The sequence below is a fragment of the Amblyomma maculatum genome, chromosome 2 (assembly GCF_055883805.1).
Source record: "Amblyomma maculatum isolate TAMU_Amacu chromosome 2, ASM5588380v1, whole genome shotgun sequence".
Classification (NCBI taxonomy): domain Eukaryota; kingdom Metazoa; phylum Arthropoda; class Arachnida; order Ixodida; family Ixodidae; genus Amblyomma; species Amblyomma maculatum.
In genome coordinates this window covers 99091213-99105318 of record NC_139345.1, presented here as the reverse complement: position 1 = coordinate 99105318, position 14106 = coordinate 99091213, and the positions used below count along the sequence as shown (strand labels likewise).

Genomic DNA, 14106 nt, shown 5'->3' with positions numbered 1-14106 from the left:
TGGGCAAGTCGGTCGTTGAAGTGACCAAGCCTTGATATTAAAGCATTTTCCTCCTAGGAACCTTCGTGTCCCCGTTATCTTTGTTGCACGGGCGCTTTCATTGGCAGTTCAGCTGAAATGAACTGCAGCTGTGCAATGATTTACGTTTAAAGGCTATAGATAAGAAGGAGGAATATAAAGATCGCAGAGTTGGGTAGTTAAGGCACCCTCGCCGAGTAGCATATGGTGCTTCTCGAGATAAAGAGCAGGAACCGGTTGAGGCCATGGCCTCAACCGGTTCCTGTTCCTATATCATGTCACTTACTCAGAGAAGTCCTCTGCAGGGGAGTTCTCTGAGTAAGTGATAGGTTTTTTTTATTTATGTAGCGTACCGTTGATAGTGTCACAAATTTCAAAATAGAGCGCGATGAGCCGTTTACCCTCTGGGACCGTACTGGAACAGCTACAACAGAAGTCAGCTGCAGGCGAGGACCAGATTATGTACACACTCATTCGAAACCTCTCCGACAAGGACAAAGAACATTTTCTGAGCATTGTAAGTTCAAACTGGGAAGAAAGCACCCTCTCAGCATTTTGGAAACAATCACTTATAACCTTAATACCAAAGCGAGGCAAAAAAACTGCACTTCAAAACCTCCGCCCAGTCTCTCTATCATCATGCCTGGGAAAGGACATGGAACCGATTGTGCCCAATCGGCTGGAGGCTCATCTTGAATCCACAGATTTCTTTCCGTCTCAACAAATTGGTTTCCGTAAAGGTGTGTCTACTCAGGACCTCTTTTTCCTCCTCACACACGAATTTTATCCCTCGCCCTTTTCCCAGATCCAAGCCATAGTGGCCCTTGATGTGCGTAAGGCCTTTGATACTTTTATAACCTTTCCCATGATCCTCTTTTAAGCATCCTTGCCTCTACCGGCTGTGTTCCAAAGACGTACGGCTACCTCACTGCATTTCTCCGCGACCGCACGGCCAAGTTTCGTCTCCCCGATTCTGTCTCCGGTCCTTTTCCCCTCACGCATGGTACTCCTCAGGGCGCTATTCTGTTACTCACCCTTTTTAAACTCGAAATGGCTCCTATATATCTCTTATCTTAGCGTCTATCCCAAATCTAAAACATACATTATATGCAGACTACCTTACTGATTGGCGCACTAATGGGTCTCTTGGAGCAGCAGGGGACACCCTACTGCTCCAGATATAGATGCAGTCCCTAGTTATCTTGACAAATTAGGGCTATTTCCAGCCCCTGAAAAATCCGAACTGCTGCTGATTGGGAAAATTCGCTGTCAACGCCAGCATCACCATCTAATCAATCTTACTATGGCAGGTCACCCCATCCCTCGCGTATAGTCTTGCTGGATCTTTTGACTTCATATCCTTGAGTCAACTATAACCAGGCCAATGTTTATAGAACCGTTTTGCAATCAGCTTACGCATTTAGTTCGTCGCACTGTCAATAAGCACGCCGGGCTACGCGAGGGTCAAGTCAGGCAGCTTGTCTGCGCATTAGCATGCCCTCAGCAAAATTAGCTATTCAGTTCCACAACTTACTCTAGCTTGTCACCAAATACTCAGATTTGGGTAGCGCTGACTTTCTACAAGGCTGCCCTTCACATCCCTGTACATATGTCCACTGAGCACCTATACTCTACGGGGATGTTCTTGCCTCAGGGAGACCTCATACAGCAACATCAATACTGGCAAACGGCTCGTCTTTCTAGAACAAAACAACGACATTGCGCTCAAACCTATCGACCTCCCTGTCGTTAGGTTTGCTCCTAGGTAACCTCAGAGTAACCCCCACTCCAAAAAACGTTGCCGCTTATACTAACCTAGGCACACGTTCCGCTTGCGTTTCCAAGCATGTTAATTCTACTGATTCGATGATCGTCAACACAGATGCATAAAACTAACGTCGGAGCTGCTGCCTACTCAATTGAGAGCGGCAGCGAGGTAGTGACACATACCCTCGGTCCTTACACTGATCCTCCTCCTAAAGCGACTCTAGAGACCCGACCAATAGTCGCTAAATTCAAGACATCTCACTAGCACCCCCTAACCGTTCAGGATATACCATATACACTGATTCAATACAGGCTATACACGCCAACCATACGGATCGCATTCCAGAAGAACTACAGGATAAACTACACGAAGGTCTTACCAAACAACGTCCCCACACTGTCACACCGAGGTGGATTTCTGGTCATGCTAGAATCCCACTCAAAAGGGTAGTGCATCGCCTCGACTTCAGCACCGGGCGCCCGGGATTCCGCCTTATCCACCCACGTGGGACGCTACTCTTCACTACAAAAAAAAAAAAAAAATGAAATCAATCTTCACTATGAGGGGAGGTGGTGAAGGGTGGCTGGTCCTGGCCCTACGGGGCTGGGACGTTAGGTCAACGCCGCTAGCGGCCGAGGCTAGCCTGGCAACGAATTTTTATCTGTTGTAGGCCGTAATTGCACCCGCCACCACTTAGGTGCTGGACGACGGCTGTTGCGGCGCGCGTTTTTCTCTCCCTCTTCTTTTTCTTCTCTATTTTCTATCTTCTGTCCGCACGAGACAGCGGAGGTGGCTCAGCTACAGAACCAGTAGCAGGCCCGTGCATTTTCTTTTCCTTCTTCCTACAGCCGCAACAACAACAGGTGGTGCTGGCCGGAGTGCCCGCGTTCGATCCTAACCGCGGAGGCTTAAAAGCAGTGCTTAAAAGCATTAGAATTCTAGGCAGAAACAATGAAAAAGTAGCCCATGAACTTCTAGAAGCGCATCTTATCAAAATAAAAGATGATAATTGTGTTAGTGACACTTCTGTTTCCTTGTACAATTCGGAAAAGAATTTTTTGAGCGGCTTTTGTTGACTGTCGTGCAGGTTGTGATCTGCCCTCTCATTCTTTCTGCCCCTCCCTTTTCGTAGACATGTGTGCACACTGTCTATAAAAGCGGTCTGAAATTAATAGATAAATCAGTTGATAGTTTGCGCTCTTTCTGCCTACCTTGTGTTTATTTTTCTTGTGTGTGTCTTTCTGTGCGCAACTTGTTCCTACAATAGTATGCACCAACCCGCCCAACAATATGTTATTCTAAATACAACATAAAACGTCATTTATTATCCGCAATATTATTCATATAAACAGAAGGCTACAGAGAATGCGTAGAAGTAAAAAATCGTCTCCAAAAATACGTGACCTTTCCCATGTTTTTAAAAAGAAAATTTAAGATACGAGAGGAAAGTTGTTAGCAAGCACTTTGCGAATTTTTATGTCTACACAACCCAAAAAAATTTGGCGGTATTTATCAAAATCTGATGGTGCTATCTCAAAAATAGAAATTGACGGCTGTATCGTTGAAGATCAGCGAGCGATTTTCTTCAACTCATGCTTCCAATCTGTCTCCACACGTCACGTGCAACTCCGGTGAATGCAGCACATCACCCACATGCCTGAGGTAGTATTAATGCAAACAGACGTTCTAAACTTGCTTTTGTAAATAAATCCAAAAAAGTATCCTGGTCCTGAGAGCATCTAAAACGTATTCATCAGAAGCTATGCTTTGCAGATTGCACTTTTTTTGTGTGCAATATTTACCGGGTTAAAACAGATACTGTTCCACAAGGTTGGTTCCACTCGAAGGTGAAACCTATTCACAAGGACGGCAGCAAACTGCTGGTAAACACATACCGACCTATATCATTAATTAGTTCTTGTTGCAAAATAATGGAGCACATAATTCATAAGGCTATCATAACATACTTAGAAGAAAATAATATACTCTTCCCCAGACAACATGGATTTCGAAAAATATTTGTCAACAGTTACTCAACTGCTTAAAATCGCATACGACTTGGCATAAATAATTAATTCTAGACTACGAACATGCAATCCTCAGAGATTTCGCTAAAGCTTTCGATCGTGTTCACACAAAAAATTGATTCTGAAGCTAAAAGCAATAGGTATTGATCCGAAAGTAGTAGCATGATAGAAGCCTTAACTTTCCAAACGTAAACAGTTCTTCTCGATGAAGGGTTTCTATTTGGATTACCTAGAAGTGCTCGCGGGGGTCACACAGGGTTCCGTTCTTGTGCCTCTGCTGTTTCTTATATATGTGAATGATATTTATTTGTGTGCAGCACTTAGTGTGACAATGAGACTTTTTGCAGATGACTGCGTGATTTATACAGCCGTGGACAGCTCTGGTGCAACTGAGACTTCAATCATCTTTTCAAAACATTTCTGACTGGTGTGCAGCATGGAACATGCAGATTAACATTTCGAAAACGACATATATAAACATAAGGAAAAAAAAAACATAATCTGTCTTACAACTACACGTTATCTGGTTCCTCGATACCACACGTAGCCAAAGCAAAATACCTGGGGATCACACTAACCCAAGACCTAGGAACACACACATCGACAACATATGTAGTAGCGCGTTAAATAGCTTGGGTTTCTGCGCAGCAGACAAGTATAATGGCTCCACCGCACGTAAAGTTAAGTCTACAAGTCCAACCTACTCTTCAGTATGCAAACATAATCTGGGATCCCCTTCAAGCGTGTACCTGATCGAAAAGATAGAAAAAATTCAGTCAAAAGCACTACGGTTCACATATTCAAAATACCCACGTCAGGAAAGCGTAACAGCCATGTACTTCACTACACAGATTCCGAAATTGGTTTGCCTTCGGAAAGCGGCTGCAATGAAGTTCCTTTTCAATCTTCAGCATCATAGATTAAGCATATATAGTTAAGGAGGACTCGCTGAAAATACCCCAGCGTCACTGGATCCACCCGAGGTAACCATAATAATTATATTAGTCCGTTCTGGGCGCGTTGTGACACGTTTAAATACTCGTTTCTTCCTAAGTATATAGAAATATGGAATGCGTTACCAAGCGAAATTGTTAACATTGCTGATCCCGATGTCTTTTTCCGAAAAAAAAAAAGTTGAACGTTTTTTTCGGCAATGAAAATGATGTTACTTGACTATCGGTGATTTCCAGTTCCAATATGCTCTTTTTGTTTTTTGTTCGTACCATTGATATGTACGAGTGACTTGACCCATTCCTGTATGAGCCTGAAGAAGGCTTACATTATAAATAAATAAATAAATAAATAAATAAATAAATAAATAAATAAATAAATAAATAAATAAATAAATAAATAAATAAATAAATAAATAAATAAATAAATAAATAAATAAATAAATAAATAAATAAATAAATAAATAAATAAATAAATAAATAAATAAATAAATAAATAAATAAATAAATAAATAAAAGCTCAATCAGGAACAGCATCAGTCTCCAGTTTCGGTGCTTTGTTATAGAAGCATATTCCGACCTGCAAGATGGCAGCCGATAAACTGTACATTATCATATGCGCCTCTATGGGTTGCCCATCTATCACAATCATTAGATGTGCTGCGAGGTAGGGAATGTAATATGCACGCTCAAGCTCCGCTTGGGACAGTCAACAAGGGCTTTAGCAGCAGGAAGTAGTGCGCCGAGTGTGGATACAGGTTCTGTGCGTGAGCTTCCCGTAGGGATCCATTTTAAGAAACGCCAGCTGCGCAAACGAAGTGTCGATCAGTTCCTTTCCGACGGAGCAGTAACTATAGGCAGGTGCCTGCACACCAGTGCGCTGCACGCACAACTGTTAGCGCGCGCATCGGTGACGCAATTATGGTAGCATATGACGTTTAACGTCTTAATCAGCATCTGTTATGAAGGACATCGTAGTGGAGGGAGGGCTCCGGTATTTTAGAACACCTGAGGTTCTTTCACGTTCCAAGACATAGCGCAATACGAGAGCGCCTTGCGTTTCGTCTCTATCGAAGCACGGCCGCCGCGGCCGGGATCGAACCCCCGACCTCGGGATAAGCAGTCGCGCGACTCAATCACCATGCCTCCATGGAAGAGCCACGATTATATAAGCACGCGGCTTTATTACAAACTTCCCGCCTAGCTCTAATGCCTTAGCTTGTGTGATAACCGCACTCAGTACAAATGACACCGCAATCTAGCTGTTGTCTGTTAGAGGAAAATGCAACGAAAGAGTCAAACGCCCATCGAGGAAATGGAACTGTCAGTGAGAACATAAAATTCATACAGACAAAAAAAAAAAATCTACTTAATAAACTAGGTCAGTGCCAGTCGCCAAATGAATTTTCGACAGGCATTTAATTTGACGTGGTGAAAAATAAGGCATATATAGCTCCACAGCCATCGCTATAAACCCATCTAAACCCATTGGACGCTTCAAACGGCCACATAAAGAAACATGTGCACAGAAGCGAAGCTCGCAGGAATGTGGCCGGAGGCTACCTTCGCATCTCATTACATCCAACATCCAATTGCTGGTAACATTTGCCCCCGATGCAATCCCATCGTTCCTTTATTGAACACTATTGGCTGTTTCTAGGGCATGTTCAAAAATAAAAGTGCCTCTGTCGCAACCAGAATTCCTTGTCATACTGTAGCTTGGAGCGTTGGGCTGCATAATTTCGTATCAGGAGGGCGGTGGGGATGAGCGCGGTACGTGTAATAATGGGAGTTCACAAAGGCACCCTTACAACCCCCCCCCCCCCCCTCCCTCCCACTCTGTTCCGTTGCTTTCAATCAACCAGCTATTACCAAGCAGAGCCTTTCACCGGCCACAAACTGTGACAGACGCACACAGGTGAAATCATTTGTCTTTGAATTCTATACAGTTGACTTGCGACAACCCCATTTCGCCAACATATGGGTCAAGTTGTACCCGGCAACCAGACCGAAAAGTTGTCAACGCGTACTGATGCCATATACCGACAGAATATATCTAGCCGCGAAACGGCCATTTGGAGATGGGTGACGGCTGGCGTCGTCAGCCTCGATTTTATTGAGAATTGATTTGAATTTCTCCTTTCAGTAATAATCTTCTGTTAATAGAAAGAGAGAGAGTGTGTTGAGACCCATATCATGCAGCCCGTAAATCGTATTTGCGTAATTTTCTCGCAACTATTCGTCCTAAAGCACCTCGAGTTTGTAAACGTCCGCACCTACTCATTTCTCTTCGTATTCTTAGTTTTTGTGCTCTGCTCGTGGTGATCAAAAAACTTCGTCTTAGCGACAGGCTTACTGCGCATTTTCACCTTTCCATGGAGTAATTGGTTGCCATTCTCCAACCCGAACCGTGCACCCCTCCCTTCCCCAGCTGTTCCCCCGAGAGAGCTGCACCTGGTGCGGTCCTCACCCCGCGCACCCTACAAGTGACGACACTGCTCATTACAACGTGTAACTCATTGTGAACCGAGCCTAGACAGAAAAACTCAACTTCATATGCAACACAGTACACGTGTGCAAAAAGGAAAAAAAAAAAAAGGATACGCATGACCGTATACCATGTTAAATCGAAGATTCAGCTGTGCGCTCCGAAACCAAACCTTGCCTTAGCAGTTCGTCGCGGATAGTTTGCCCCAGATAATGAGAGGTGCACTTCCCAGGGCTGATCTGGCATTACAGCGCTGTGTGAGAAAAGGATAGCACATTCACAGTCGTGCGCAGAATTTTCACTAGTATTATCAAAGGGATGGGTACGAGCAAGTCGCAAACAGCTGCGTAAGTGAGATGCTTGAGTAATTCAGCGATATTCCGCCTTTTAAGTTTCCACTTCGGAAACTGCTATATTCTGCTATATTCCCATGCACCGTTTTCAGAATATTGGAGTTGAAAGGATCCCCAGAGACACGTGAACGCTCGCCTGTGACATACGGAGCAAATAAGAAGTGGACAAGAGCCTAATTCGCCATATTTTTCACTGCGTAAAAGCATATATATACGGCTAGAGTCAAAAGTACGCTAATTATCGCGGGGCTGGCGACCAAAATGCACTTAAGTGAGTCATGGGAGTCTACTAGCTTAACGTAATGCCCATTTTGTTACCTTGATCACTTTACGCAGAAACCCAGCTTCATCTGCGCCATGCCCCACGGGTGTGCACCTCTTATGGCCGCCTGCGCAGGCGCAGATAATCGTCCGTGTTAACTGATATTGGATCGCGCTACACTAAAGTTCTCTGTAATGGAAATACAGAAACCCAGTACAACGGTGCCTTACTGCAATACCGAAATGCACCGAAATACATGAACAGTATGGTAACCAAATCGCAAAAGGTTGCGCCGCAGTTTACAATGGTATTTTGCGTCCCGCCACTTTTCACGCGACATCATCTGAAGCGGCGCACTCAAGGTAAGTGCGTGGTTGTTGTGTACATGATTTGTTTCGGGTAAAAAGCCTTCCTTGTTTCCATGACATGCAGTGCATCACGCATATACGTATTATTACCGCCTATATAGCGGAAAATAATGCTTTTAAAGCATCTCCCTGTGTCTAACTATGCTTCTAAACTGAAGCTGACTAACACGGAATTTCGAGAGGTAATTTCGTTGATGAGCGGTGGTGAAGAGACTAAGCCACCCTGCAAGGGACACACAGAATATCCTTGCAGTATCCTTGTTATCACTGATTATAATATATGGTCTTCGTTTACAACTTCATTCAAAACACAATTAATCAGTTATGTAGATTGAATGCGATAAGAACTCAAAGAGTTATCACTACGCACCGACGTAATCGCCTTTTCAAGAAGTTCAGCACCGGAGGAGCGCTATGAGCAGCCTTCGTTAGCCCGAAGTTCTCTTAAATTTTATACCTACACATTTTCCATTTCCAATCATTTAGAATTTCGCTCGCGCCCTACCACGTCTGTATAGTTCACAACTAGTATAGCGACTAATCCGGTGAAGCAGTGGTTCTACATTCGAACCCCGGACAAGAACGAATTTTTAACTACGAAGGTTCTGAGAAAGCTGTATATATCTTTCCTTCTAGTCTCTCATTATAAATATGCGTTGTAAGAGTTGTCCCATATGTGCCTGAAGCCATCAAAGTCAATACCGCGGAGCACAGAAAAAGTATATACGTCGTAAAGACAATAGAGAGACATACTGACGTAGACGTAGATGTACCCCTCGAGAAGAGCGTGTTGCCGGGCTAGTTGGTGATCCATTGGGTAAAAAATTGCATTAGCGCTTGTCATACGTCTTATGTGTTCTTCTTTGTCCTTTGTGTTTTTTGCGCAATTTTTTACCCAATGTACCCCTCCTGCGCACTCGCATTGTGCAATCGCGGCCACTGCGCCTGCATGGGAAGGGTAGGGTAAACCGGTATACATATACGTCAATAAGTATCCGGCAAGCTAAATCTCTCTAATGATGGCAACCAGGTTTACAAGGGTCTTTTAATGGATTCAGGGGATTCGATTCATTTTGACTGAAGAAACTTTTCGTTAACTTTTCAAGAGAACACAGTGTGACCAGTTTTCGAAACATCACTGGGAGAGAAACATTGGGCTAGTTCGTATGCATTTATAAGCAAAGGAGAAAAAAAAGGCATCAGATGATAGCCATGCTAGGCACAATATCATCGCCAGATGAACTGTTTGTCGCAGCGCTCCTCTAGACTTTCCACTTGACTCGGTCCAAGCGTTGCTGGGCGACGCTAACCATAATCTGCTCAAGCACGTGCGCAACGTGCCTATGCTCCGGCCGCAGGGTGTACAAGCCACTAGAAGCGCCATCTCCTCCGACATCCCGCAAAGTTATCGAGATGGGTCCGGTGATCTTCATGCTAGAGATGCGCAGCTCGACCAGGCGCACCGAGCTGATCACCACGCGCGATCCCTCCTCGGCCGGCATGAGGATGGTGTACTCCACTTCTACTTCGTCCGCAACCACGTGTGTGCTACCAGACAGCAGCATCCAGCTTGCCGCCGTCCAGTCGAAGATGAGCTGCGATTGTAAGAACGAGAGCAAGAAAAATTAGGAGGGCGCGCTCTTGATTTTAAATAGAGGAGATAACGCCTTCAACATCGCCTTTTCATTCCGTGAATACGTTTATTTTTGTTGTTGTTGTTAATAATAATAATAATAATAATAATAATAATAATAATAATAATAATAATAATAATAATAATAATAATAATAATAATAATAATAATAATAATAATAATAATAATAATTTGTCCACATGAAGAGAAAGCCGCAGTATCTGTCACACTGAACACCTGAACTGCGCCGTAAGGGAAGGGAGGAAGGTGAAAGTGAAAGTGGAAAGAGAGAAAGAGGATCCGTAGTGGAGGGGTATGGAGTAATTTCGACCACCTGGGGATCTTTAACGTGCACTGACGTTGCACAGCACACGTGAAGTTTGTTTTGGGGGGAAAAGAAGGCGCCGCATCTGTCTCAATTCTCAGTGGACACCTACACTTGCGTGATGTACATATCGTTGTTTCGAATCCCTGTCGCAAACTAGACTCCAGCTTGACTTGAAGCTTGGAGTGAAGCCTACATCCGTCATCTTGCAAAACGGAAGAACGATGTATCACCGAAGGAGCCTTTCATTACAAACGTCCCATAAGTGGCTGTAAGTTATTTTGCATTTTTCTGAACATTTTTACCTACTACAGATATGAGTACACATTCTATAACGTGCAAAACATCCTGCAACGTATGAGGGGGGAAGGGGGGGGGGGGGGGCAAGGGGCCAGCCACATAGTACCATACCCACCAGAGACCTAACAGAAGAGCAACCGCCACTGGGGTCCCATACTAGGAGCCTCCACCTAGTGCTTGTAAGGACCGGTCCCGTATGGGCTGATCCAAACATACTTGCTGGCCCTTGGCGGTCGCTTTTCGATGGAGGCGAAAAGCAAGGCGCCCGTGTGCTGTGCGATGTCAGTGCACGTGAAAGAACCCCAGGTGGTCGAAATTTCCGGAGTCCTCCACTACGGCGTCTCTCATAGCCTAAGTCGCTTTGGGACGTTAACCCCACAAACGAAACCAAACCAAACCTTTTATAGCTAATAAATGTTCTTACCACCACCACCAGGTGGTCGAAATTACTCCGGAGCCCTCCACTACAGCACCCCTTTTTCTCTTTCCGCTTTCACTCCCACCTTCCTCCCTTCCCTTATGGCGCGGTTCAGGTGTCTACTGAACAAATGTGACAGATACAGCGTCTTTCCTCTCCTGTGAACCAATTATTATTATGATTATTAAATTTTCACTTACTTGCAGAAAACAAGCACGAAAAACATTTCCTGTAATCCTGCGCCGTTTTATAGCCTGACGCCCACTGAAACCGCCATGCAGTATTTCTAATCGAATAATTTAAAATAATATTAAGAACTTGGGAAGATAAATATACAATCTACAATCTCATACGATGTGAGTAACTGCATGCGCGAACAGGACGAGAACACCATGGGGGCAGGTTTCACCATTATTGCTTTGGTCGATTTTTTTTTCTACATACTGTTTCCGTGCTATTCACGTGCTGCAAATATGGTATTCAAATGCTATTCACGGCACTTAAAAAAAGCGTATCATGCTCTAGCTCCGTTGGCAACGCAGGAAACGAAAGTCGCTTACTTGCACCGAAAGCTTGCATGCTCCCAGTGAAGCATGTGGAGCGCAATTAGGCTCTTGACGTCCATACAAGCATATCACGAAAACGTGCTCATCACCTGGTGGGCGCTAATTAGGTGCGCGACTCGACCCCCACTTGATACCGCAGGAAAACGTTTTCTAGACAAAGAAGTATTGATAAAATCGGAAGAACACTCTAGTCCACCAGCAGTCGTATCTAGTCTCATCACAATGTACAAATGAGGTACACATGGAACAAAATGTGCACTTCCGCTAAAGGATTACAACAACCAGATTACTTATTTAGGATGTTTACAAATGTACACAAGCGAAATTACTCGTGAAACCCGCACGATTCGCTTGTGCTTCGTGCTTTGTTTTTGCTCCTTGCACCATGGCCGCTGCAAAGTTCATTCGCTCGAAATCACGTTCTAGCGCGCACGGAAAAAAGACAGAGAAAGACGTGGACAACAGCAGTGTTCGGGTTGTTCATGTCGTTCTCTGTCCTTGTTCATGAGCGCCATTTACTTGATTGCGATACACCAACTTGCCCAGCATGCAGTATGTGCTCTTCACCCGCTTGCTTTGGCATCTGTAGATGACTGCCTCGACAAAAATGCGCCCCAAATGAGAATATTTGTAGAAAACGGAAGTATACAAGGTGAGGTAGAGGAAGGGGGGGGGGGGGGGGTGCTAAATGTAATACATTGGGCATTTGTTGTAATCCACAACAACAAACTGGCCAGACCCGCTCTGGAGTTCTGACCACCGAGCATAGGTAATGCTTGGTAGCCTATATATAAACTGAGGCATTTGGCAAGCTCCATATGGACAGAGGCGTGGTATGGTTTGGTTTGGTTTGTGAGATTTAACGTCCTAAAGCTACTCAGGCTAAGAGAAACGCCGTAGTGGAGGACTCCGGAAATTTCGACCACCTGGGGTTCTTTAACGTGCACTGACATCGCACAGCACACGGGTGCCTTGCTTTTCGCCTCCATCGAAAAGCTGCCGCCGAGGCCGGGATTCGATCCTGCATCCTTGGGAACAGTCGCCGAGCGCCGTAACCGCTGCGCCACCCCGGCGGGGCCCATATGCACAGAGGAATTCACCCCGCTGGCCACATTCTATCACATTACACAGTATTAAACAATTATCCGCAGAATATGCCCACGAGGACAAGTATCTCTGAGAGAAGCCAATAAATTCCTTATTTCAGAGAGTCTATCACCCTCTACCACATGATACGGTCCTGCCAAACGCCCCAGAATTAGTACCCATTCCTCACCCTACACAACAGCAGTGGTAGAGTAAACGGTCCATTTCAGACCCGAACCGGCAACAGGGACTGGCCAGGAGCACTCAGCGTGTACAGCCAGAATGGGGTCCTGAACTGAGGACTCCGCCAACAACGCTCAATTTTAATATTCTTATTGAATAAAAGCCTTCTCACTTTCCTCCACTTAAGCACAGTGTCGCACTTTGTTCTTTCACTCCTATATTTATTCACTCACCGCTTGGTCAAGCTGGCCACCAAAAACCGACATTTGCTACTCCTTTTCCGAACATAAACATGTTTCTAGACTGACAAAAGAACGCCGGCCCTTCGTGTTCTTTTGCTCTCTTCATTGTTTTGCTTGCGTGCCACGTCACTCGCTTTGATGGTAATCTAAGTGGCCACTGGAAACACTCCAATTAAAGCAGTGATCATGGAGCCAACGTCATCCCGCGTGGCCTATACTCCTACTGAATACCAAAGCTGCATCGCAGGTGTCAGCGTGTACCAATGGTAAAACCGACCTCGACATCCTTGAGCTGCACATCCACCGTCGACTCGAGGAAGCTGTCGTTGCAGTTGAGTGATGCATCCTTGACGTAGGCACTGTGCAAACCGTACAACCGAAGGTTGTGCACGTATAGCAGCGGGATGTCGGGGATGGACTCCTCGATCACAAACGGCTCACGCTGCCGAATCTCCTCTCGACTGGGTTCGATTAACTTGTTCAGCCTCTCTTTCACACCCGTTCGCAGAAAGCAGAAGTTCATGGCGGGGCGCCGGCTGCCTGCGACGCAAGTGAACAGACTGGTCACAATTCTATTCCAACGTTACCACTGGTGACTCTAAAATGAAGGCGATAAAGAAGGAGTAAAGAGGCAGGCATATGCAAAGAGCCATCAAGCGGCGCGCAGCATACGTCAGAAATAATGATTCGAGATTCTGATCCTCTACACATAGGCAACAAAGGCTTTTTGGTCCAAGTGTGTTAGAGAAGGGCCTAGCCATCAAGCGGCGCGCAGCATACGTCAGAAATAATGATTCGAGATCCTGATCCTCTACACATAGGCAACAAAGGCTTTTTGGTCCAAGTGTGTTAGAGAAGGGCCTAGAGGGTGCACTGTTTTTGTAGCGAGAGCTACATTGGCCGCAGCCTCGCCATTTCGCCTTGCCTCTCCGTGCCTGGCAGCTGACATGAGGCTTCCTGAAATTACGTTTGGCAGGAGCTGCCAACTCGGGTCTCTCCTTTCATATGGGAGGGTGATATCACAATCAGCCTGCCAAAACCCTTGCATTCACGTTATCCCTAGGCCACGCAGGCACGTTCATACGGCTCGGTTAAAGCGGGGCTTTATAAGTTGGCTGG

At 45.2% G+C, this 14106-nt stretch overlaps 1 protein-coding gene across 1 annotated transcript; it reads right to left on the bottom strand.

Moving 5' to 3' along the window:
* Positions 1-9282: 9282 nt before the first annotated feature.
* LOC146199370 (uncharacterized) lies at positions 9283-13523 on the bottom strand. Its single transcript, XM_084592761.1, has 2 exons — positions 13265-13523; positions 9283-9829 (listed from the first exon to the last, which is right to left on the bottom strand). The coding sequence occupies exons 1-2, from the start codon at positions 13508-13510 to the stop codon at positions 9497-9499; spliced, it is 579 nt and encodes a 192-aa protein (XP_084448887.1). The 5' UTR covers positions 13511-13523; the 3' UTR covers positions 9283-9496.
* Positions 13524-14106: the final 583 nt, after the last annotated feature.

Excerpts from the sequence above, each read along its gene's own strand:
- LOC146199370 (XM_084592761.1), bottom strand. The coding sequence starts at position 13,510 with ATGAACTTCTGCTTTCTGCGAACGGGTGTGAAAGAGAGGCTGAACAAG. Across the intron at positions 9,830-13,264 it reads TGCAGCTCAAGGATGTCGAG|CTCATCTTCGACTGGACGGC; the intron begins GTCGGTTTTACC and ends TTACAATCGCAG.